The 23,405-nt window shown below is 39.4% G+C and overlaps 1 protein-coding gene across 1 annotated transcript in view; it reads left to right on the forward strand.

The window, feature by feature from the left end:
• Positions 1-1,706: 1,706 nt before the first annotated feature.
• LOC121368611 (putative carbonic anhydrase 3) overlaps positions 1,707-23,405 on the forward strand; it is a 30,124-nt gene continuing 8,425 nt past the window's right edge. The window contains exons 1-5 of the mRNA XM_041493350.1: positions 1,707-1,826; positions 14,953-14,976; positions 15,565-15,732; positions 16,300-16,448; positions 17,594-17,686. Coding sequence (XP_041349284.1) covers positions 1,763-1,826; positions 14,953-14,976; positions 15,565-15,732; positions 16,300-16,448; positions 17,594-17,686 — 498 coding nt within the window. The 5' untranslated portion in view covers positions 1,707-1,762. The remainder of the gene's footprint in view (positions 1,827-14,952; positions 14,977-15,564; positions 15,733-16,299; positions 16,449-17,593; positions 17,687-23,405) is intronic.

Here is a 23,405-nt window from a genome sequence, read left to right on the forward strand (position 1 = left end):
TGCAAAGATGGCAGATAATCGATTGTGCATTTGGCAGAGATGTCCTTCGAAGCTATCGGGCGTCAACTGGTCTACCATTACACAGTCATCAGTTGACTGGTCAGAAAACATGGGTAAATCAATCATATGAAGGACCTACCACGGTCTGGACGACTTCGGGTTACGTCACAGCACTGCTTCGGTTTGTACAACGACAAGTCCCATCCTGAAGCGACAACGGCTGCCCTATCGACGTCTGTCCTCCAGAACCTCGAGGAACCGCTCGAACTCTCATCCAGGAGGGTCATCAAACGCCTCCTACTGGCAGATCACCATAAGAGAATACGTTTGGCATGGTGTTTGGCGTGGAATCTGAGGACATGGCGGAGACTCCATTGGTCAGATGAAAGCAGATTCCTGCTCCATGTCACGGATGGGGGCGCAGAAATACGGCCTATACACCCAGAAACGTCAGACCAACTGTCCCTTACGGGGGAGGTTGGGTAATGGTTTGTGTTTCATGACTGCAAGCTGGATTTGGTCAAAATAAATGTCACGGTAATCTCACAGGTGAACTGTATATTCAAGGTGTCTTGGAAGTTGTTTTCCCAATTACCACAGCCACCCACTCGCCACAAGGCCTGTATAGGTGGATGACAACGCCAGGCCTCGTCGTTCCCGGGCAGTAACAGCCTACTTCCAGTTCAACGCTGTGACGACACTGCCTTGGCCAGCCATCAGTCCAGATCTGAATCTGCTGACGCACACTTGGGACATAATGGGCGTCGTATGCAGGCAAAGGAGCCACCTGGACAGAATTTGCGTGAATTGGAAGCAGCTTTGTATTGGGAGTGGCTGCAATTTCCCCTTCACTATATCCGACGTTTGACTGGAGGGATGAGACGCAGGGTGCAGGCCAAAATCCGCGCACGAGGCGGATTTACTCGCTACTGAACCTTTGGACTATGAAGGTCAAATAATTTAGGAACTCAAAGTGACATTTTTACTCAGAAATATCCTTCTGAAGTCGTCTTATCAACTCTGCAGCTCCGTACTGGAACATGGTATGTTTTTTGTTTGATTTCAACATCGGTGATCATGCGACAAAATCGTGGTTAAAATCTAAAATCTAATACAATTGTTCCGTTTTTCTTATTGTCAAAAGTTTGCTGTTACAAATCACATTCATTTTTGTTAGCTCATTTTGTCACTAATTTCAAATTTGCTGAAAAACTGTCAAAAGTGTTGTCTTTTGCAAGTATATTATTTTTCAACAATACCATCCATACCTCATAACAACAAAAATATTTCAAAACTGTGTGACACAATCTGCTTTCAAAAGGAGTCCAAATGAATTGTTTTTATGGTTTTTTCCCCAGTAGCGATGAATAAAATGTTAGAATACGTCTATTCTTTTTTATTTATTTGTATAAAATTTGCTAATTTGGGATGGATTGTTTTTGCCAGAACAGCAATTTATAGTTTGTGTTTATACCTAGAAAGAAGATAAATATTGTCGAACTTATTCGCACTGAAATGTCTAATTCCAATCGAAAGTAAGTGGTCGTCGCTAAACATAGTGACAGCTTACGGAAATTTGTTTTAAATTATACAGTTCCGTTCATACACTGTGAAGTTGGCATCACATGACCAAAGGGGGCGGGAGTTTTGATGTGAGGTCCACGCCTCTTGGTGGTTCGCCTGCAATATAAGGAACTGTTTCATCTCACTTTTTGATGAACGAGAACAGAGTGGAAATTAAAACAACGGTCAGATTGGAAACATGGAGATCTGGACATCTTTCATTATTTTGTCTCTGGTGGTGATGGTGTCGTGTGGAGATTCCTGTAAGTACATAGTGTGTCTTCAATGACATACGTTAGACTCATTTTATTATAATGAAAATAGTATTTGTTTTTCAGAATACTTACGGATCAGGCCAAGGCACTTTTTTTTATTAAGTTAAAGTACAAACACAATTAAACATTTATAAGTTTTACACTTTCGTGATAATGATATAATACTCACTTTTGACTTATAATTAATTATCGGAGGATGTATATCGTTACTGATATGTAATGTATTTTGTTTACAATAATAAAAAAAGAATTAATAATTGTATATTATATTTATATTTTAATAAATGCATATAGTTTATGTACCTCACGGGCGAGATATATCCCAGTGAAAAAGCGCTCGCTTGGTGCGTGGTCGGTTTGGGATCAATATCAGTCGTAGGCCCATTGGGGTATTTCTCGTTCCAACCAGTGCACCACGACTGGTATATTAAAGGCCGTGGTATGTGCTATCCTGTCTGTGAGGTGATGCATATAGAGAGGATATTCCCCGAGTGTCTTGTGATATCATAATTTATCAGAACGAGTTGATAAAAGTATAAAATCCAAACTTTAACTTTCGTACTTCACAAACTGCTTTTGAAAGGAGATACATGTACTTCGAATATTTGAGTGGCATTTTGAAATGCAATAGTTTTCATAATAACTTTACTGATTTAGGCATACATGCTGTAATACATACATGTAATGTTATAGTTCCTAATTTACAATCAGAAAACAACCACTGAACAAAAAATAAAATTAACATATAGGCAAGCGGCAACGAGAGGCTTCAAGACTCAATTTGCCATCCTACACACTAGGAAGTAGCAATCTGACATCTTCGCAATGGGCACACAGAAGAGCTGCTGGCTTTGGTCACACACACACACACACACAATACACACACACATACACACACACACATACACACACACATACACACACATAATACACACACACATACACACACACACATACACACACACACACACACATACACACACACATAATACACACACACAATACACACACACACACATACACACACACACACATAATACACACACACACTACACACACACACATAATACACACACACATACACACATAACACACACACACATAATACACACACACAACACACACACACACACACATAATACACACACACACACACACAATACACACACATAATGCACACACACAACACACATAATACACACACACAACACACTACACACACGCACACATACACTACACGCACTACACACACACACACACATAGACACATACACACACTCACACGCACACCACATACACGCTACACACATATACTACACACACGCACACACACTACATACACGCACGCACGCACACCGAATAGCACGGTTACAGCATAGAAGGGTCCGTCCCTGACAGTGAATCCACCAGCTTTAGTCTCTTCCCAAAGAGTGTGGAGCTACCGGTGTTGCCCTTCCCCCGAACCGCCCCTGACATTGCTGAAGCTCTCTTACAGGGGGCGATGAATCGGTGGGGACTGCCGCCGGTACAGGAGTTAGCGGCGTTGGTCCCCTGGTGCATGTTCGGTCTACGATCGATATTCCTCGACGGACCCGTTGAGCTATTTCTCGTCCCAGCCGGTGCTCCACAACTGGTGTAACAACGACCTTGGTATGTGCTATCTTGTCTTATAAACGATGCTTTACTGCTAATCGAAACGAGTAGCCCATGACGTCGCGTTAGCGGGTTTCGTCTCTCATTCTCTGTGTGGTCCTTAACCACATGACGATATAACCGTAATTAGAAGGTGTTGAGGGCGTTGATAAATAAAGCATTCTTTCCTTCTTTCTTATGCCATAGAAAGTAATTTTAAAATGGAGACTCAATCTAACAAGACTTTATTACACACATAAATGCGTTTGATCATAGTCGTAGTCATAGAGCTTTACGTGCACATTCAGCTGTTGTAGCGCACGCCTGTCATGGGTACAGGTGTCGACTTATGCCGGCTCCTCTTTCCAGGACACAAAAGGTGTTGGGTGGGTGAGAGATGGGAACGCCCGTGCTGGCATGTGTAAGGGAGCACAAGCAGCCTGACCAGGGTCAGTAGCGGGCGGGAATAAGTATGGTATTTTGACTGGTCCAGGCGCGGGGGAGCACGAGGGCTGTACTTGTAGAATGCAGGAAATTGCATTTAAAGACATCTAGTTTTCAAACTTTTACGGGAGAGCATACACCCGAACCTTCTAGAAACTTTGCATTGCACCCTCGATCTCAGTCAGCTCCCCGCTCCCCCCGACCATGTCAGGGGCGGATCCAGGATTTGTGAAAGGGTGGGGTTCAAAAAATATAAAAAGGGAAAAATATGAGTGTGGATCGAGCTTCCGAAGTGAGCGAGGTATCTAGAGAGTCTAGGGACAGCTTAACGTAATAAAGAACTTGAACTTGAACATACCAGCAAATATTTTCAGTGTTTTTTTCAATGGAAAGAAAAGAAACACTGCTTTAGAAATAACACAAAATGTTATATTTTTATGCGCAAGAAAACCCTGTCTTGGAAATAACAAAACAAAAAAACATTTCATGTACAAATTGTGAAAACATTGGTCAAGAGATAAATAAAACAGTAATATACTCTATAGTGAAGAACATTGTCTGTTCATAGAGTTTGAAAATAGCATATCTGTATATTGTTTTTGTAAATGTTTTATCCTACACGCATACGAAACACATGTTCAGCTAGCAGACAAACCTTAACAAACAAAAAATCACATACTATAGTGCTGTTGGAAATAGAATAAAAATGATTTTCGTCGATTATTTCTTACATATTAAACAGACACGTAAATAGTTTGTAAATATCTATTTAATTATAGTCTACCTAATTTAGCATTTACTTGTTTTGGCTCTCATTGATGTACAAGGTGGTGTTTACTCTTGAAATTAAAAGAAATGTTAGTAAACAGGTGATTTGTGCACTTTATTGGAACAGACTATAACAAAGTTTGGTCAACATGTCAATTTCATTGCTGTTGCAATGTGTGAGGGATCGTTTCTAATGATGGTTTACTCCTATTCCTCTCCAAAACAAAATATTTGTAGACATTTATAAGTATCTTTTGAGCAAAACTGTCAAGAATCATTTTGAGTTTGTGATCTATTTTCTGGTATTAAAGGTGCTATTTCAAAGTTGTATAATGACAGCTATTGCAAATCATGTTTTTATTAAATTTTGCTTTAACATTTAAAGACTACACCCTTAACTATATGCCCATAAATGATTATAGGAAATGATTTTATCTAATAGTAAAAAATACATTTTTATTGGAGAATCTTTATCACAAACAGATCGCGCACATATATACTGAAGGCCAAAAGAAACTTTACCATTTTCAATTTGGAATTTAAGAAAAAATGAATTGTTTTTAAGAAGTAACTCAATCCAAAACACATAGCCCAAGCACAACAATAATGTATGCAGAAAAATTATACCCGCCCACTGCACGTTTTGGGTGGAACACACAGAAAAGTGAAAAACTCGTGCACTATGAACAACAGCAATTGCACGTGCAATAAGGGTATAAAAATGGTTTAGGCGGCATGTCAAACATCCACACAGATAAAAAAAACCCACCATAGGAATGCCACGACTGACACCAGAACAACGCGAGAGAGCCCTGGGTATGATACAGATGGGAGCCACTCATGCCCACATCGCCAGAACCATCGGTTGTTCCCGTGTTACTGTTACAAACTTGATGCAACGCTACAGCCAAACAGGGCAGACATCAGACAGGCCAAGAACAGGCAGACCCAGTGTGACTTCGCCCCGTGATGACCAGTACTTGCGTACCTTGCATCTACGAAATCGCTTCCTGACAGTGACGTCATCAGCAATGAATGCCTTAGGTCACAGGGTTAGTAGACAGACAGTGGCAAGGCGACTCAGGACTCATGGAATAAGGGCTTACAGACCATATAGAGGACACTTACTGACACCACAACATCGTCGTTTGAGATTGACATGGGCTAGGACTGTACGACGTTGGCAGCGATGTGATTGGCTGCGGGTTCTTTTCACTGATGAAAGCCGGTTGTGTTTGTTCAGAGTTGATGGAACACAGCGTGTGTACCGCCGTAGGGGAGAACGAGTGGCGGCTTATTGCGTTCAGGAGGTCGTGCCATATGGTGGAGGGAATGAATGAATGGATGAATCTTTAACGACACCCCAGCACGAAAAATACATCGGCTATTGGGTGTCAAACTATGGTAATGGAAACAAATAAGGTGATGATCAACATCAACAGAAAAATTCAAGATATAAATAAAAACAGTGTAAAGAACTGTGCAAAATACAAATACAAATATCACAGAGAGATACTGACTTTTACTCTAAACTTCAATGTGTGCTGTATTGGCCATTCTCAAAGAGAATGTTACACCCCTGCACCACGGTGAGGTTACAGCACGCGCAGGGGATGGTGGAGGGAGTGTCATGGTGTGGGGAGGTATCTGTGCACAGGAAAGGACACCATTGGTCATCGTTCACGAAACTTGACAGCTCAACGTTACAGAGATGACATTCTTCGTCCAACTGCAATACCATTTCTCCAACGGCAGCCACGTGGTGTCATTTTTCAGCAAGACAACGCCAGACCTCATACAGCCAGAATCGTACAGAACTTCCTTAGAGCCAACAACGTAAACGTATTGCCGTGGCCTGCACGCTCCCCAGACATGTTCCCCATAGAACACCTCTGGGATGTTTTGGATCGCCGTGTTCGACAACGACCACACCCTCCAGCCAACCAACAGGAACTGATCCAGGCCCTTCAAGAAGAATGGCAACGTGTCCCACGTGACCTCATCAGACGACTGATTTTTTCTATGCGTCGGAGAATTATTGCTTGTATTGGGGCAAGGGGTGGTCACACACGCTATTAATGTGACATGTTATTGGACTTGAGTGATTGTCTGTATGCTTTGCATGTCGTCCATGAAGTTGAAAGCTCGAATTGTGTACACCACCTCGCTTTGGGAAAATGTGACGTCATTATCAGATGCTGAATGACACTCATTTTTAGTTATGTTAATGTTGACATATTGATCTAGTCAATATATTTTACCTCATCCGACTATCTTTTGTTGTTTTTACACCAGAGTGATTTAAAACTATGGTAAAGTTTCTTTTGGCCTTCAGTATAACTTCTGATATAACACATTTAAGTGGTTGCAAGATTGTATAAATTTCTACTGTATTTATATTGAATTTATATTAACTAAATATGCTAGTCAAAATTAATAATTTATGCTGCAATTTAAAATAATCAGTTATCTTGTAGTTTTAAATTAAAAGTTTGTTTAAGGGTAAATGAAACTGAAACATACCCATCAAAATGTGTTATAGTCTGTTCCAGTAAAGGTCACAAATCTCCTGTTTACTGACATCCTTATTTTAATTTCAAGAGTAAACACCACCTTGTACATCAATGAGAGCCCAAACAAGTAAATGCTAAATTAGGTAGAGTATTATTAAATAGGTATTTATAAAATATTTACTTGTCAGTTTAATATGAAAGAAATAATGACAAAAATCTTTTTTATTCTATTTCCGACACTACTAAATATTTTACAAATTTCAAATAAAAATAGAACATTTAGTTTATTTTCAAAACGTTCCTTTTCTTTATATATCAAGACAAACTGGAATTGTTGACACCCCCAACCCCCCACCCCCAATAAAACCAACACAAAAACAACAGAAAACCAACACACACACACACACAATATATGTATCACATAGGGTTTGTTTTGAAGACCCAAAAATACAAGAGAGATGCCGAATGTAATATTTTGAACAAAAAACAAGAACATGACTTCAACCTACACTATTAGAAGAAATTGCTTTTTGGATGTACAGAAACTTGTAGTTTTACGAACACTGAGTAGGAAACCTGCTCAATACTGATCATCAAGTCTACACACTACAACATCTGATGGCGATCGTGTCCACATTAACACCAGCTATAACTGAAAACCGACGAACACGTTTGAGTAGATTACATATCTGCAACAGCTGTCAATGCCGCGTAGGATTCAACGGGAAATGTACGCACATGTACATTTCTGTGTTGATTTCGTTATCTGGTATTTTTTTTGTTTTTTTATGTGACATGAGGGCTGGATACACTAAGTAGTTCCGTTATAGACTGAGCGGAACGTAGCCCAGTGGTAAAGCACTCGCCTGTTGCGCAATCGACCTGCTATCGATCCCCGTCAGTGGCCTCATTGGGCTGTTTCTCGTCCCAGCCAGTGCTTCACAACTGGTGTAACAAAGGCCGTGGTATGTACAATCCTGTCTGTGGGATGGTGCATATAAAAAATTCCATGCTGCTAATCGAAAAGAGTAGCCGATGATGTTGCGACAACGGGTTTCCTCTCTCAATATCCGTGTGGTCCTTAACCATATGTCTGACGCCATATAACCGTAAATAAAATTAAATTTGATAATATTTTTCAACAGAAATCTGCCCTAGGTTACAACAAAAAATATGTCGTATTTACTATTAGAAATAGAAAAAACTTTGTACGTCTGACGACAGATTTTAAATGTACTAAAATTAAAGATTCAATATCATTGTTGCATATGTCATATTTCATTATCTTTACATTTACATGATTAAACATAATAATAAAATAAAACACATATAATTTTTACCTAATTAAATAACTCACTAAAATGAAAATCGGTCTGGGATCGATCCCCGTTAGTGGGCCTATTGGGCTATTTCTCGCTTCAGCCAGTGCACCACGACTGGTACATCAAATACCGTGGTATGTGCTATCCTGTCTGTGGGATGGTGCATATAAAAGATCCCTTGCTGCTAATCGAAAAGAGTAGCCCATGAAGTGGTGACAGTGGGTTTTCTCTCTCATTATCTGTGTGGTCCTCAACCATATGTTTGACGCCATATAACCGTAAATAAAATGTGTTGAGTGCGTCGTTAAATAAAACATCTCCTTCCTTCCTTAGCTAATTTAAGCGTCATGAATCCACAAAGGGACTGTCCTGAATGTGCTACCACTGTATGATGTTTCTGATTATAACATTCTGTACCCACATGTAATAGTGGAGCTAATTTTAATTAGATTGCTTTGTATGCACCTTTTGTTTTTATTATAGTATAATGTTTGTTGCCAACATCTTAATACAAGCCCTGGGCCTAATTTCAGAAAACATTTGATCTTCTTCAAGGTGGTGAGAAATCCCGGTAATTAAAGTGTGTTGTGTGTGTCGTTAAATAAAACATTCCTTCCTTTCTTCAGTGGTATGTAGCGTTCACTGAGGTGCGATGGGTCGTAGGATCAATCGCCTTTGGTGGACCCGTCGTGTTTTCCCCGCCTCAACCAGTGTCAGTGTTTCAGGACTTATATCAAAGCCCACGGTATGTGTTGTCCTGTTTGAAAATCATGTCTGTGAAAATGTCCCCCCCCCCCCCCGAAAAAATTCGGAAAGCATTATAGAAACTTAAAGAAAAGGAGTTTTAGACAATTAACTACTCAATTGCCCCCCCCCCCCAAACAAAAAATCATAGCTACGGCCCTACATTACCAATATTTATTTACATGCTTATATACCACTAAGGTTTCAAGCATGTCAGTCCCGGTCTCTGGATAGCCAGTCATTTAAAATGTGAGTTGTGTTTAAAAAGGTTTGTTGAACAAAATCTAATACACTACTTCAATAATATACGCCGCCACAACATACTGGTGTGTATATACACATTATAATATATGCTGTCGTGTCCGAAATTTCGGTTTCGTGAACATTTTATATAGATTTTTGAAAACATACCTTTTTAAGTATATTAGAGTATAAGGAACACAAAAAAATCGATGTTTTCTTCTTTTTTTCTTCCGTCATCTTGGATGTATGGCGGCCATTTTAAAAACATGGCTACTGAGAATTCTAATTGTGACTGTTTTCCCAACATAGTTACTTCGTTAGCTGTGATAAACGTGGGTTTTTTACCTTTTCATAACTAGTACAATTAATTTTGACATTCTGGGTGTAAAATGGTGGATATTATTTTAAAATATCTTACACAAAAAGAGATCTTCAAATCAACGGCCTCGGGAGTGAAGTGATTACTAATAGTTTCAGCCATGTTAGCATCAAACGTGTCATCAAATGTCAAGCTACATCAACATTTTTACAGTGGTCTACTTCTGTCCAACAGGTGACAGGTGAAATAGTGGACAGGACGTAGCTCAGTGGTAAAGTGCTCGCCTGATGCACGATATGGTATTGGATCGATCCCGGTGTAACAAAGACCGTGGTATGTACTGTCCTGTCTGTGGAATGGTGCATATAAAAGATCCCATGCTGCTAATCGAAAAGCCCATGAAGTAGTGACAGCGGGTTTCCTCTCAATATCTGTGCGGTAAAGGGAGGGTAAACTCAAATAAGAGCCTTATGTGTTGGAAAGATGCATACCCGGACCACCAACACATACTGACACTTTAACAAATGAAAAACGCGTAATTTTAGAGTTAATAAAAAAACATGATTATTCCTGCTAACTGGGGGCAGCCATTTTGTTTCGTTTTTGTGACATCCGGTGGTATAGCTTGGGGTGAAGTAACATCAGCTCCGTCCAACTCCTCTAAGCACAGTGTAAACAAACGCTCTAATTTACGACAAGGCGCTTCGCTTTCATCAACCTGAAATGTAAAACAACATAAATGATTTGATAGTATAATAAACTATATAGCTAAATCTATTTCAATTTGCATCACTAGAACGACATGGAGTTATAGTATTTTTCTCATTAAAAACATCCAAAGCAAAAATGCTTATTATTAGGCCTATTGGCAGGGTACGTTCGAGCAAAAACGACCACTCACGATACCCAAGTGATAATTTTCTTTTCTTTGAGACTACGTAATTGGTCAGTTTTGTGATTTTAGATGGGAAAGTCTACTTAATAAAGGGTTTTACAGAATTACTTATAGTAATGAAGCAGGACGGCTGATAATGTCCATTACGATTTGAGGGGTGTCCGCGCAGCTATCAAACAATACCTTGTGATCTTAATAAAAGAGGCACGTCTTGTTAGTGTGTCAGACACAGTGTCTGGGGACCGTCTAAATATACACCTGCCAATCAGGAACCATAGGTACAGGCCACAGAAAGAAAATACCAATTAACCAAGACTCCGATTATTATTTCAATACGTGGGTTAATTTCTGTACAAAACATAATACAGTTATTTCAACACTTTGACAATGGTGGCTTATTTTGTATTGAAAAATAATATATACTTGTTGCCGGCTTACTGGGATGGATATTATTACAGAACATTGCGATGCATCCGAAAAAATCAGGTATGTTTTGTTTGTTCAGTTCGAAGACTAATTCCTGACGTGACACATTAGGTGTTACGTAACCACCAGCTCGCCAGAGGGCGTATTCACTGGGATGGTACAAAATGGCTGCGCCCGTTATATATAATAGCCGTCACATTTAAGCGTTTTATTAATTAACTATACGATTATACTTGTTGATATTAAGCAATAATGTGCATTATATATCGTTAAATATGCATACCAGGCCAAATGCCTTAATTGTCCCTTCCTTTAACCATATATCTGACGTCATATAACCGTAAATAAAATCTGCTGAGTGCGTCGTTAAATAAAACATCCCCCTCCTCCCCCTCCATTAAAACATATGTTACACTTTCTAAACACATATATGTGAAAATAATAAAAAAATATATATTTCGGGTAGCCATTTTTAAACATGGCTACCAGGTTTTCAAGATGGCGGATACAAAAATTAAACATGATTTTTTTTATATACTATTTGGCACTCAAATTACACAAAAATCATACACTTTCTAACATATATATATATATATATATATATATATATATATATATATATATATATATATATATCAATTTTTTTAACTTTTCAGGTAGCCATTTTTTAAAATGGCCGCCAGATATTCAAGATGGCAGACCAAAAAATGGAAACATCAGTTTTTTACTATAAATTACACAAAAATCATGTTTGAAAAAATCTATATAAAATGTTTACGAAATTACACAACAGCATGCACTGTTAATATCATATTAAAGACCTATCTTGATTTAACTGACCCATAGGAAATTTTAAGTTGTACTCGAATAATTAAAGTGGCAGTATCCGGAATATTTTTATTATTTAAGCATATAGAACAGAAAATCCAATTACGTTTGGTGCATATATGCCGCCGCACTCCGCATTGGTTTCACTACGCTGGCTTATCCAAGTCAAAAACAAAGGTAGTATTTTGAAAGTGGGACACTTTTGACGGGCTCCTACCGATCTCGGTTTTCATTGGCGTATCACAAGTGTGGAATTCCCCAACAAGAGATCACGTGAGATTTCGCAATTTTTTTACAAATTTAACTGTCTTGATTGAGGGGTCGTCTCATATATCCAAAACATATTTATATCCATAGAGGTTTTGGTACAACGCCATTCCAGGGGTCGGTGGGTGAGGGATTTGCCTTGAAATTTTCACAGTGGCCAGCTGTTGGCATACGCGTTACATGTAAGGGAGTGTTACTAATTACGTAAAGCTCTAGGGGTAGAGGAAGGGGGTACTGTGTTCGATTTACGTAAAAATTTTCAAGACTGTATGTTATTTTTATTAATTACCTAGACCTAAAAACGTGTTTTTTGGAAATGCGCGGTCAGTCTAGAATCGATCCCCATCGGCGGGTATATAAAAGACCATGGTATGTGATATCCTGTTGTGGGATGGTACATATAAACGATCCCTTGCTGAAAAACGAAATGTAGTGGGTTTCCAAGGCGCGTGTGCAGGGATTTCAGCGGGGTTGGAGTTATAGACTGTGTTGAGCGAAGTTTATATGGGGCCATGGTCCCCCAGAAAATATATTTCAATTTTTTTTTAGCTTGGGCAAGTAAGGGTTTCGAGCTCCAATACCCTCCCCCTGAACATGCACCCGATTCCTCTCTAAGATTATATGTCAAAATTACCAAATGTTAGACATCCAACAGCAGATGGAAAGAAGGATAGGATATGTTTTATTTAACGACGCACTCAACACATTATATTTACGGTTGTATGGCGTCGGATGATTAATAAATCAATATGCTCTAACTTTGATGTCGTTAAACACTTTTGACGATCTCCGTTCATAGTGAACACACACGAGTTTTTTAAAAGTGCATTTGAGCTTGTATTTCATATTTTCACATGATGTTATAATATGGTAACCAGAGAATGTAACTTTAATTCTGGCAAAAATGAGAGCCCGTACGCCTATGAGGGCACCTAGACCACATTTTGTCCATTTTTCAAACCTGTAGGTCTATCTCGCCATTTTTTGTTTTCCTTTGTTAAAGGGACATTTCTGAGTTTGCTGCACTTTTTAGGATGTTATCGACTAACAGAGACTTTTTAACTATTGTAATTACATATCAAATATATTTTTCTGCATAAAATATTAGTGGCTGTATATTAAACGTGTTTCTGATCGTTCTAATATTTATACTAGGTTACATTTCATCTTATTTCCTAAAATATAGGGTTTTTTTCGTACGTACAATTATTTGAAGTTAAAATCCAGTTTTTGTTTCTTACAAATATTAAGACGACCAGAAACACATTGAATATACAGACACGGATATTCTAAACAAGAAAATATATTTAATATGCAAGTTTAATCGTAGAAATATTTTATTAGTCGGAAACATCTTACAATGATGCAAACTCAGGAATGTTCCTTTAAGACGAGACAAAAACAAAAGCATGGCATTAAGGGACTGCACTCTTCGGCAGACGTTTATTGCTTTGAAACCGGCGATAACCGATCAACTAATACCTCCCGTTTTAGTGCAGTTCACATGTTCTAAAGAAAATGCTTATTTTTACCACGGACATGGTGAATAATTATTGTGTGAAGGGGTGGATCTAATTATACAGCCGTGCTAAAAAAAAGAAAAAGAAAAAAAAAGGGCATTTTGTTTGAAAGGGGGGGGGTCGAACTCCCGACCACCCCCCACCTCCCCACCCCGTGCATTTGTTTAGCAGTTTTTACCTTATCATTTCCACAAAGTTTCGCCTTGATCGCATGTTTAGTTTTGGAGATACGCTTGTTCAAATGAATTCAAATATGGCAATCATAAATCTAAGATGTTCACGAGCCATTTGTTTGGTGATCTTCAAATGGCCCATTCACTTCATTATGTGCGCCGAGTTTCATTGCATTTGACATAGCTCAGTGGTAAAGTGCCCGCGCGTTCGGTGTGGGATCGAACCCTGTTGGTGGGCCCATTGGGCTATTTCTCGTTCCAGCCAGTGTTACACGACTGGTATATCAACGGTCGTGGTATGTGCTATCCTGTCTGTGGGATGGTGCATATCAATGATCCCTTGCTACTAATGAAAATAAAATGTAGTGGGTTTTCTTTTTAAGACTAAATGTCAAAATTACCAAATGTTTGACATCCAGTCGCTTATGATTAATAAATCAATGTGATCTAGTGGTGTCGTTAAATAAAACAAACTTGACTCAGTATTTTCAAAGAAAATCGGTTTCAACGAAATAAAAACATATATATATTATTTATTTTTTAATTTAAGATGGCTGTCATGCCTTTGACCTACAATGTTCTTTTTTATTTCTTGCACATCTTCAGTTGATTCCCTACCAGCTTCCAAAGTTTCAGATCTCTCCGATCAACAGTTTTGAGAAATCGCACGTAAATATAATAGGAGGAGAAGGAGGTGATAATACAATTCGTTAAACAGATATATTATTAACGATAATAGATTCCTGGTGTATACTCAGTGAGTATTGTAGTGTAATTTGTGGGTTTTGGGGCTTTTCCGAATGCATAAGCGGTGAAGCCCTATTGTTTTTGTTCGGATTATTATTTTTATCTTTTCTTCTTCTTTTATCAGTAAAATCGAGTATTATAATTATTCCTTTATTGAAACAATAGCAGAAAATAGCACGTTATTTTATTATGTTGGTTTTTCACTTCGCGGTAATTTAAATGCAGTATTCCATTCATTATATATTAATTCTTAATTTATTTTTTATCTTTCAGCATGGAGCTATTCCGGAGGCCATGGTAAGGAATCCTTCCTATTGAAACGTGTTACTTGGTTATTTATATATATATATATATATATATATATATATATATATATATATATATATATATATACATATATATAAAATATATATATTATATATTCCATTGTGATAGTCCTATATATATATAGTATATATATATATATTTGACATTCAGTCGGTTGAGTGCTCGCTCGAGGTGCTTGCGTCGCAGGATCGAACCACCTCAGTGGATCCATTCATCTGATTGGGTTTTTTCTCGTTTCAACCAGTGCACCATAACTGGTCAACGGCCGTGGTATGTGCTTTCCTGTCTATGGGAAAGTGCATATAAAAGATCCCTTGCTGCATTAGAAAAAAATGTAGAGGGTTTCCTCTGATGACTGTGTTACAATGACCAAATGTTTGCTCAAGTGGTGTCCTTAAACAAAACAAACTTTAACTGTATGCATTTTTATTTCTTTGTGTGTATGTGGATGGATGAATGGAGAGTCAGAAAAACACACAATGGTCATTGATAGTAATTGTGCTGATTTTTGTATAAGTGATTTTCTTTGATTAATGTTTCATGTTTTCATTCGTGCAGGCCCATCTAACTGGAAAGACATGGCACACTCAAAATGTGGTCTTTCTAGACAATCTCCCATCAACATTGACACACGAACAGTTGAGCATTCCTACATGTTGCCCGCGTTTCGACTGTACAACTTCGACAAGCCCATTACTCCGATCATTAGTAATAACGGACACACAGGTAACTGTTTCTGGTTGTTTTTATGGGGGAGGGGGGTAAATTGATTTTTATAATTTAAAAAATTGTTGGGTATCTTGTGAGATTTTCTTGTTTGTTTATTGTTGCTGTTATTGTTTGGGTTTGTGTGTGCGCGCACGCGCGTGCGTGTGAGGAGTTTCGGGTGGGTTTTTTTGGGGTGTTGTTTGTTGGTGTGGTTTGTTTTGTTGTTGGTGGGGTTTCGTTTTGTTGGGGGGTGGGAGAGGTGTTGTTGTTTGCTTTGTTGTTGTTCTGTTGGGGGGGGTTTGGAGGGGGGATGGCTGTTAATCTCTTCGGTAATCTGAAGAATATTTCCATAATTATGTATTTATATAGGAGTACTTTAATTATTTTCAATTTTTCTTGTCAGTGGTATAATGTCTTAAGGCTGTTCGTTTTTTATGTTAGTTTATATGTTTATGTGGTGCACACAAAGTAAATTATGTCTGCCTAACTAGGCTGTATAGTAATTCTTTATGGTGTCCCCTTTTGACTACACTCTGCAGATTGTGTTGAGCAGTTCCTTAAACTGTTTGTCTTTTCTGTGTTTAGTCAGTGTGACCGTCACAAATGGCAATATGTGGGTGTTGGGAGGTGGATTGCCCGAGATGTACAAAGCTCTTCAGTGTCATTTCCGCTGGGGTTCTGACGACAGCAGGGGATCGGAACACACTCTGAATGGCCAACGGTTTCCAATGGAGGTAATGGACAAATGGAGCCTATATGAACGGTATTTGAAATGAGGGGCACACTGATTGCCATAGCTAGAGAAGGTATATAAAATTAAAATCGTATATTCGATTTTTATTTTCGAAACATTGTTATCACCCATCTGAGAGAGAGAGAGAGAGAGAGAGAGAGAGAGAGAGAGAGAGAGAGAGAGAGAGAGAGAGAGAGAGAGAGAGAGAGAGAGAGAGAGAGAGAGAGAGAGAGAGAGGGGGAGAGAGAGAGAGAGAGAGAGAGAGAGAGAGAGAGAGAGAGAGAGAGAGAGAGAGAGAGAGAGGGAGGGAGAGGGAGAGGGAGAGGGAGAGGGAGAGGGAGAGAGCGAGGGAGAGGGAGAGACGCACGCACGCAGAGAGAGATATCACTTTGTAATAACATTTACGTACAGCTTCCATTGACGAAGCTTCATATAAGGGCTATTTTCGAAACATTGTTAACACCCCATCTGAGAGAGAGAGAGAGAGAGAGAGAGAGAGAGAGAGAGAGAGAGAGAGAGAGAGAGAGAGAGGGAGGGAGGGAGGGAGAGGGAGAGAGCGAGGGAGAGGGAGAGACGCACGCACGCACGCAGAGAGAGATCACTTTGTAATAACATTTACGTACAGCTTCCATTGACGAAGCTTCATATAAGGGCTATTTTCGAAACATTGTTATCACCCATCTGAGAGAGAGAGAGAGAGAGAGAGAGAGAGAGAGAGAGAGAGAGAGAGAGAGAGAGAGAGAGAGAGAGAGAGAGAGAGAGGGAGAGACGCACGCAAAAAGAGATCACTTTGTAATAACATTTACGTAGAGTTTCCATTGACGAAGCTTCATATAAGGGCTAACCCGACTGGTCAATACATTGGTTTAACGTAATTAGTAGGTGACTACTAGTACTTTTCCACTCATAAAATTCCATCACTTACACAGAGAACATTAAACGAGTTCCGTGTGAGACCGTTTATATTACAACGGGTGTGTTTTCAATCGTAAATCACGAGCAAGTCATGTACGATTAAAAACACACGAGGTGTAATATAAACGGTCTCACACGGAACTCGTTTAGTATTCTCTGTGTAGACAAGAAAAAGGACGAGTGGAGATGCAGTAAGATATATTATGAATTTTTGTTGTCGTTGTTTTATAGATGCATATCGTGTGCATGAAGCGTGGTTTGCCAAACATAGGAGCAGCACTGGAAATAGCTGATGGGTTGGCAGTCCTTGGGTTTTTCTTCGAAGTAAGTTCAAACATAAAGAATCATAATCAACATTAAATTAAATATCAAATTATACGTGGGAGTGGGAGTAGGGCTGTAGTGCCAACATACGCTTTTAAAACAAACCAAAACAAATATTGATACCATATTATATTCAATATCAACATTCAATGTGATTCAATGGTTCAAGAAATCCAGAAACATGAATATTATTTATGGCTGTCAAAACCCATTAAACAGCCCCTAAACTGAAATTCTTTAGAATATCTCAAGTTGTTTAATAAATGTGGTTATAAACAATATTTATATTTAATAAAACACAAGAATGAAATACATGAATCAAAAGCAAAACGATGCCAATGAAATATTAGTTCCATTGTGTCAGAACAAATTCGGTTAACTGTTAGTTAAAAGCAATAAGTATTCCTTAATTAATATAATATTTGAACATTAAAGATGTGTGTCCAGGCTAGTCCAGGCCTACAATAACTGGATAGAGGGGATAGAATAACGTATAGTATAGAGCATAGTAGTGTATCCTCTTCTCCACTACAGTGAAAAGGACATTTTAAACTTCTTCTTTTTTAAAAACCAATTTTTTTTCGCTTTTTTTCAATGGGGGTAACTGCCCCCTTACCCTTCCCCCAAAGTACGGCTCTGGGTGCAGTCACCCCTCAAGCTCCACCATTGATCACAATACTTATTTTAAATACAGATACATGTCATAATAATGTATTTTACAAGGTTAATAGCATGTATCCGCCTCAAATGCCCAATGTAGCAGATATGCTACATTATAAAACGTATATACAAATTCATAAATATCCATCATATCAACATGGAAGTGTTCAGTATACACCGACCCTGTAAGTTGAATAAATATGATCATTTGTAATATTTATTTTGAATACCTTGGCATTCGTGGGTTAAATATCATATATGTATATGTAGTATCTAGTATGTTGTAGTGTTCCCAGCAGATCCAAAGCCTCACAGAATGTAGTATCTAGTATGTTGTAGTGTTCCCAGCAGATCCAAAGCCTCACAGAATGTAGTATCTAGTATGTTGTAGTGTTCCCAGCAGATCCAAAGCCTCACACAGAATGTAGTATCTAGTATGTTGTAGTGTTCCCAGCAGATCCAAAGCCTCACACAGAATGTAGTATCTAGTATGTTGTAGTGTTCCCAGCAGATCCAAAGCCTCACACAGAATGTAGTATCTAGTATGTTGTAGTGTTCCCAGCAGATCCAAAGCCTCACACAGAATGTAGTATCTAGTATGTTGTAGTGTTCCCAGCAGATCCAAAGCCTCACAGAATGTAGTATCTAGTATGTTGTAGTGTTCCCAGCAGATCCAAAGCCTCACAGAATGTAGTATCTAGTATGTTGTAGTGTTCCCAGCAGATCCAAAGCCTCACACAGAATGTAGTATCTAGTATGTTGTAGTGTTCCCAGCAGATCCAAAGCCTCACAGAATGTAGTATCTAGTATGTTGTAGTGTTCCCAGCAGATCCAAAGCCTCACAGAATGTAGTATCTAGTATGTTGTAGTGTTCCCAGCAGATCCAAAGCCTCACACAGAATGTAGTATCTAGTATGTTGTAGTGTTCCCAGCAGATCCAAAGCCTCACAGAATGTAGTATCTAGTATGTTGTAGTGTTCCCAGCAGATCCAAAGCCTCACACAGAATGTAGTATCTAGTATGTTGTAGTGTTCCCAGCAGATCCAAAGCCTCACACAGAATGTAGTATCTAGTATGTTGTAGTGTTCCCAGCAGATCCAAAGCCTCACAGAATGTAGTATCTAGTATGTTGTAGTGTTCCCAGCAGATCCAAAGCCTCACAGAATGTAGTATCTAGTATGTTGTAGTGTTCCCAGCAGATCCAAAGCCTCACAGAATGTAGTATCTAGTATGTTGTAGTGTTCCCAGCAGATCCAAAGCCTCACACAGAATGTAGTATCTAGTATGTTGTAGTGTTCCCAGCAGATCCAAAGCCTCACACAGAATGTAGTATCTAGTATGTTGTAGTGTTCCCAGCAGATCCAAAGCCTCACAGAATGTAGTATCTAGTATGTTGTAGTGTTCCCAGCAGATCCAAAGCCTCACAGAATGTAGTATCTAGTATGTTGTAGTGTTCCCAGCAGATCCAAAGCCTCACAGAATGTAGTATCTAGTATGTTGTAGTGTTCCCAGCAGATCCAAAGCCTCACAGAATGTAGTATCTAGTATGTTGTAGTGTTCCCAGCAGATCCAAAGCCCTCACAGAATGTAGTATCTAGTATGTTGTAGTGTTCCCAGCAGATCCAAAGCCTCACACAGAATGTAGTATCTAGTATGTTGTAGTGTTCCCAGCAGATCCAAAGCCTCCCAGCACAGAATGTAGTATCTAGTATGTTGTAGTGTTCCCAGCAGATCCAAAGCCTCACAGAATGTAGTATCTAGTATGTTGTAGTGTTCCCAGCAGATCCAAAGCCTCACACAGAATGTAGTATCTAGTATGTTGTAGTGTTCCCAGCAGATCCAAAGCCTCACACAGAATGTAGTATCTAGTATGTTGTAGTGTTCCCAGCAGATCCAAAGCCTCACACAGAATGTAGTATCTAGTATGTTGTAGTGTTCCCAGCAGATCCAAAGCCTCACAGAATGTAGTATCTAGTATGTTGTAGTGTTCCCAGCAGATCCAAAGCCTCACAGAATGTAGTATCTAGTATGTTGTAGTGTTCCCAGCAGATCCAAAGCCTCACACAGAATGTAGTATCTAGTATGTTGTAGTGTTCCCAGCAGATCCAAAGCCTCACAGAATGTAGTATCTAGTATGTTGTAGTGTTCCCAGCAGATCCAAAGCCTCACACAGAATGTAGTATCTAGTATGTTGTAGTGTTCCCAGCAGATCCAAAGCCTCACAGAATGTAGTATCTAGTATGTTGTAGTGTTCCCAGCAGATCCAAAGCCTCACACAGAATGTAGTATCTAGTATGTTGTAGTGTTCCCAGCAGATCCAAAGCCTCACACAGAATGTAGTATCTAGTATGTTGTAGTGTTCCCAGCAGATCCAAAGCCTCACAGAACAGGAATGTAGTATCTAGTATGTTGTAGTGTTCCCAGCAGATCCAAAGCCTCACAGAATGTAGTATCTAGTATGTTGTAGTGTTCCCAGCAGATCCAAAGCCTCACAGAATGTAGTATCTAGTATGTTGTAGTGTTCCCAGCAGATCCAAAGCCTCACACAGAATGTAGTATCTAGTATGTTGTAGTGTTCCCAGCAGATCCAAAGCCTCACAGAATGTAGTATCTAGTATGTTGTAGTGTTCCCAGCAGATCCAAAGCCTCACAGAATGTAGTATCTAGTATGTTGTAGTGTTCCCAGCAGATCCAAAGCCTCACAGAATGTAGTATCTAGTATGTTGTAGTGTTCCCAGCAGATCCAAAGCCTCACACAGAATGTAGTATCTAGTATGTTGTAGTGTTCCCAGCAGATCCAAAGCCTCACACAGAATGTAGTATCTAGTATGTTGTAGTGTTCCCAGCAGATCCAAAGCCTCACAGAATGTAGTATCTAGTATGTTGTAGTGTTCCCAGCAGATCCAAAGCCTCACAGAATGTAGTATCTAGTATGTTGTAGTGTTCCCAGCAGATCCAAAGCCTCACAGAATGTAGTATCTAGTATGTTGTAGTGTTCCCAGCAGATCCAAAGCCTCACACAGAATGTAGTATCTAGTATGTTGTAGTGTTCCCAGCAGATCCAAAGCCTCACAGAATGTAGTATCTAGTATGTTGTAGTGTTCCCAGCAGATCCAAAGCCTCACAGAATGTAGTATCTAGTATGTTGTAGTGTTCCCAGCAGATCCAAAGCCTCACAGAATGTAGTATCTAGTATGTTGTAGTGTTCCCAGCAGATCCAAAGCCTCACAGAATGTAGTATCTAGTATGTTGTAGTGTTCCCAGCAGATCCAAAGCCTCACAGAATGTAGTATCTAGTATGTTGTAGTGTTCCCAGCAGATCCAAAGCCTCACAGAATGTAGTATCTAGTATGTTGTAGTGTTCCCAGCAGATCCAAAGCCTCACAGAATGTAGTATCTAGTATGTTGTAGTGTTCCCAGCAGATCCAAAGCCTCACAGAATGTAGTATCTAGTATGTTGTAGTGTTCCCAGCAGATCCAAAGCCTCACAGAATGTAGTATCTAGTATGTTGTAGTGTTCCCAGCAGATCCAAAGCCTCACAGAATGTAGTATCTAGTATGTTGTAGTGTTCCCAGCAGATCCAAAGCCTCCCAGCACAGAATGTAGTATCTAGTATGTTGTAGTGTTCCCAGCAGATCCAAAGCCTCACAGAATGTAGTATCTAGTATGTTGTAGTGTTCCCAGCAGATCCAAAGCCTCACAGAATGTAGTATCTAGTATGTTGTAGTGTTCCCAGCAGATCCAAAGCCTCACACAGAATGTAGTATCTAGTATGTTGTAGTGTTCCCAGCAGATCCAAAGCCTCACAGAATGTAGTATCTAGTATGTAGTGTTCCCAGCAGATCCAAAGCCTCACAGAATGTAGTATCTAGTATGTTGTAGTGTTCCCAGCAGATCCAAAGCCTCACAGAATGTAGTATCTAGTATGTTGTAGTGTTCCCAGCAGATCCAAAGCCTCACAGAATGTAGTATCTAGTATGTTGTAGTGTTCCCAGCAGATCCAAAGCCTCACAGAATGTAGTATCTAGTATGTTGTAGTGTTCCCAGCAGATCCAAAGCCTCACAGAATGTAGTATCTAGTATGTTGTAGTGTTCCCAGCAGATCCAAAGCCTCACACAGAATGTAGTATCTAGTATGTTGTAGTGTTCCCAGCAGATCCAAAGCCTCACAGAATGTAGTATCTAGTATGTTGTAGTGTTCCCAGCAGATCCAAAGCCTCCAGAATGTAGTATCTAGTATGTTGTAGTGTTCCCAGCAGATCCAAAGCCTCACAGAATGTAGTATCTAGTATGTTGTAGTGTTCCCAGCAGATCCAAAGCCTCACAGAATGTAGTATCTAGTATGTTGTAGTGTTCCCAGCAGATCCAAAGATCCCTCACAGAATGTAGTATCTAGTATGTTGTAGTGTTCCCAGCAGATCCAAAGCCTCACACAGAATGTAGTATCTAGTATGTTGTAGTGTTCCCAGCAGATCCAAAGCCTCACAGAATGTAGTATCTAGTATGTTGTAGTGTTCCCAGCAGATCCAAAGCCTCACAGAATGTAGTATCTAGTATGTTGTAGTGTTCCCAGCAGATCCAAAGCCTCACAGAATGTAGTATCTAGTATGTTGTAGTGTTCCCAGCAGATCCAAAGCCTCACAGAATGTAGTATCTAGTATGTTGTAGTGTTCCCAGCAGATCCAAAGCCTCACAGAATGTAGTATCTAGTATGTTGTAGTGTTCCCAGCAGATCCAAAGCCTCACAGAATGTAGTATCTAGTATGTTGTAGTGTTCCCAGCAGATCCAAAGCCTCACAGAATGTAGTATCTAGTATGTTGTAGTGTTCCCAGCAGATCCAAAGCCTCACAGAATGTAGTATCTAGTATGTTGTAGTGTTCCCAGCAGATCCAAAGCCTCACAGAATGTAGTATCTAGTATGTTGTAGTGTTCCCAGCAGATCCAAAGCCCACACAGAATGTAGTATCTAGTATGTTGTAGTGTTCCCAGCAGATCCAAAGCCTCACAGAATGTAGTATCTAGTATGTTGTAGTGTTCCCAGCAGATCCAAAGCCTCA

Source organism: Gigantopelta aegis, chromosome 3 (assembly GCF_016097555.1).
Source record: "Gigantopelta aegis isolate Gae_Host chromosome 3, Gae_host_genome, whole genome shotgun sequence".
Taxonomy (NCBI): Eukaryota; Metazoa; Mollusca; class Gastropoda; order Neomphalida; family Peltospiridae; genus Gigantopelta; species Gigantopelta aegis.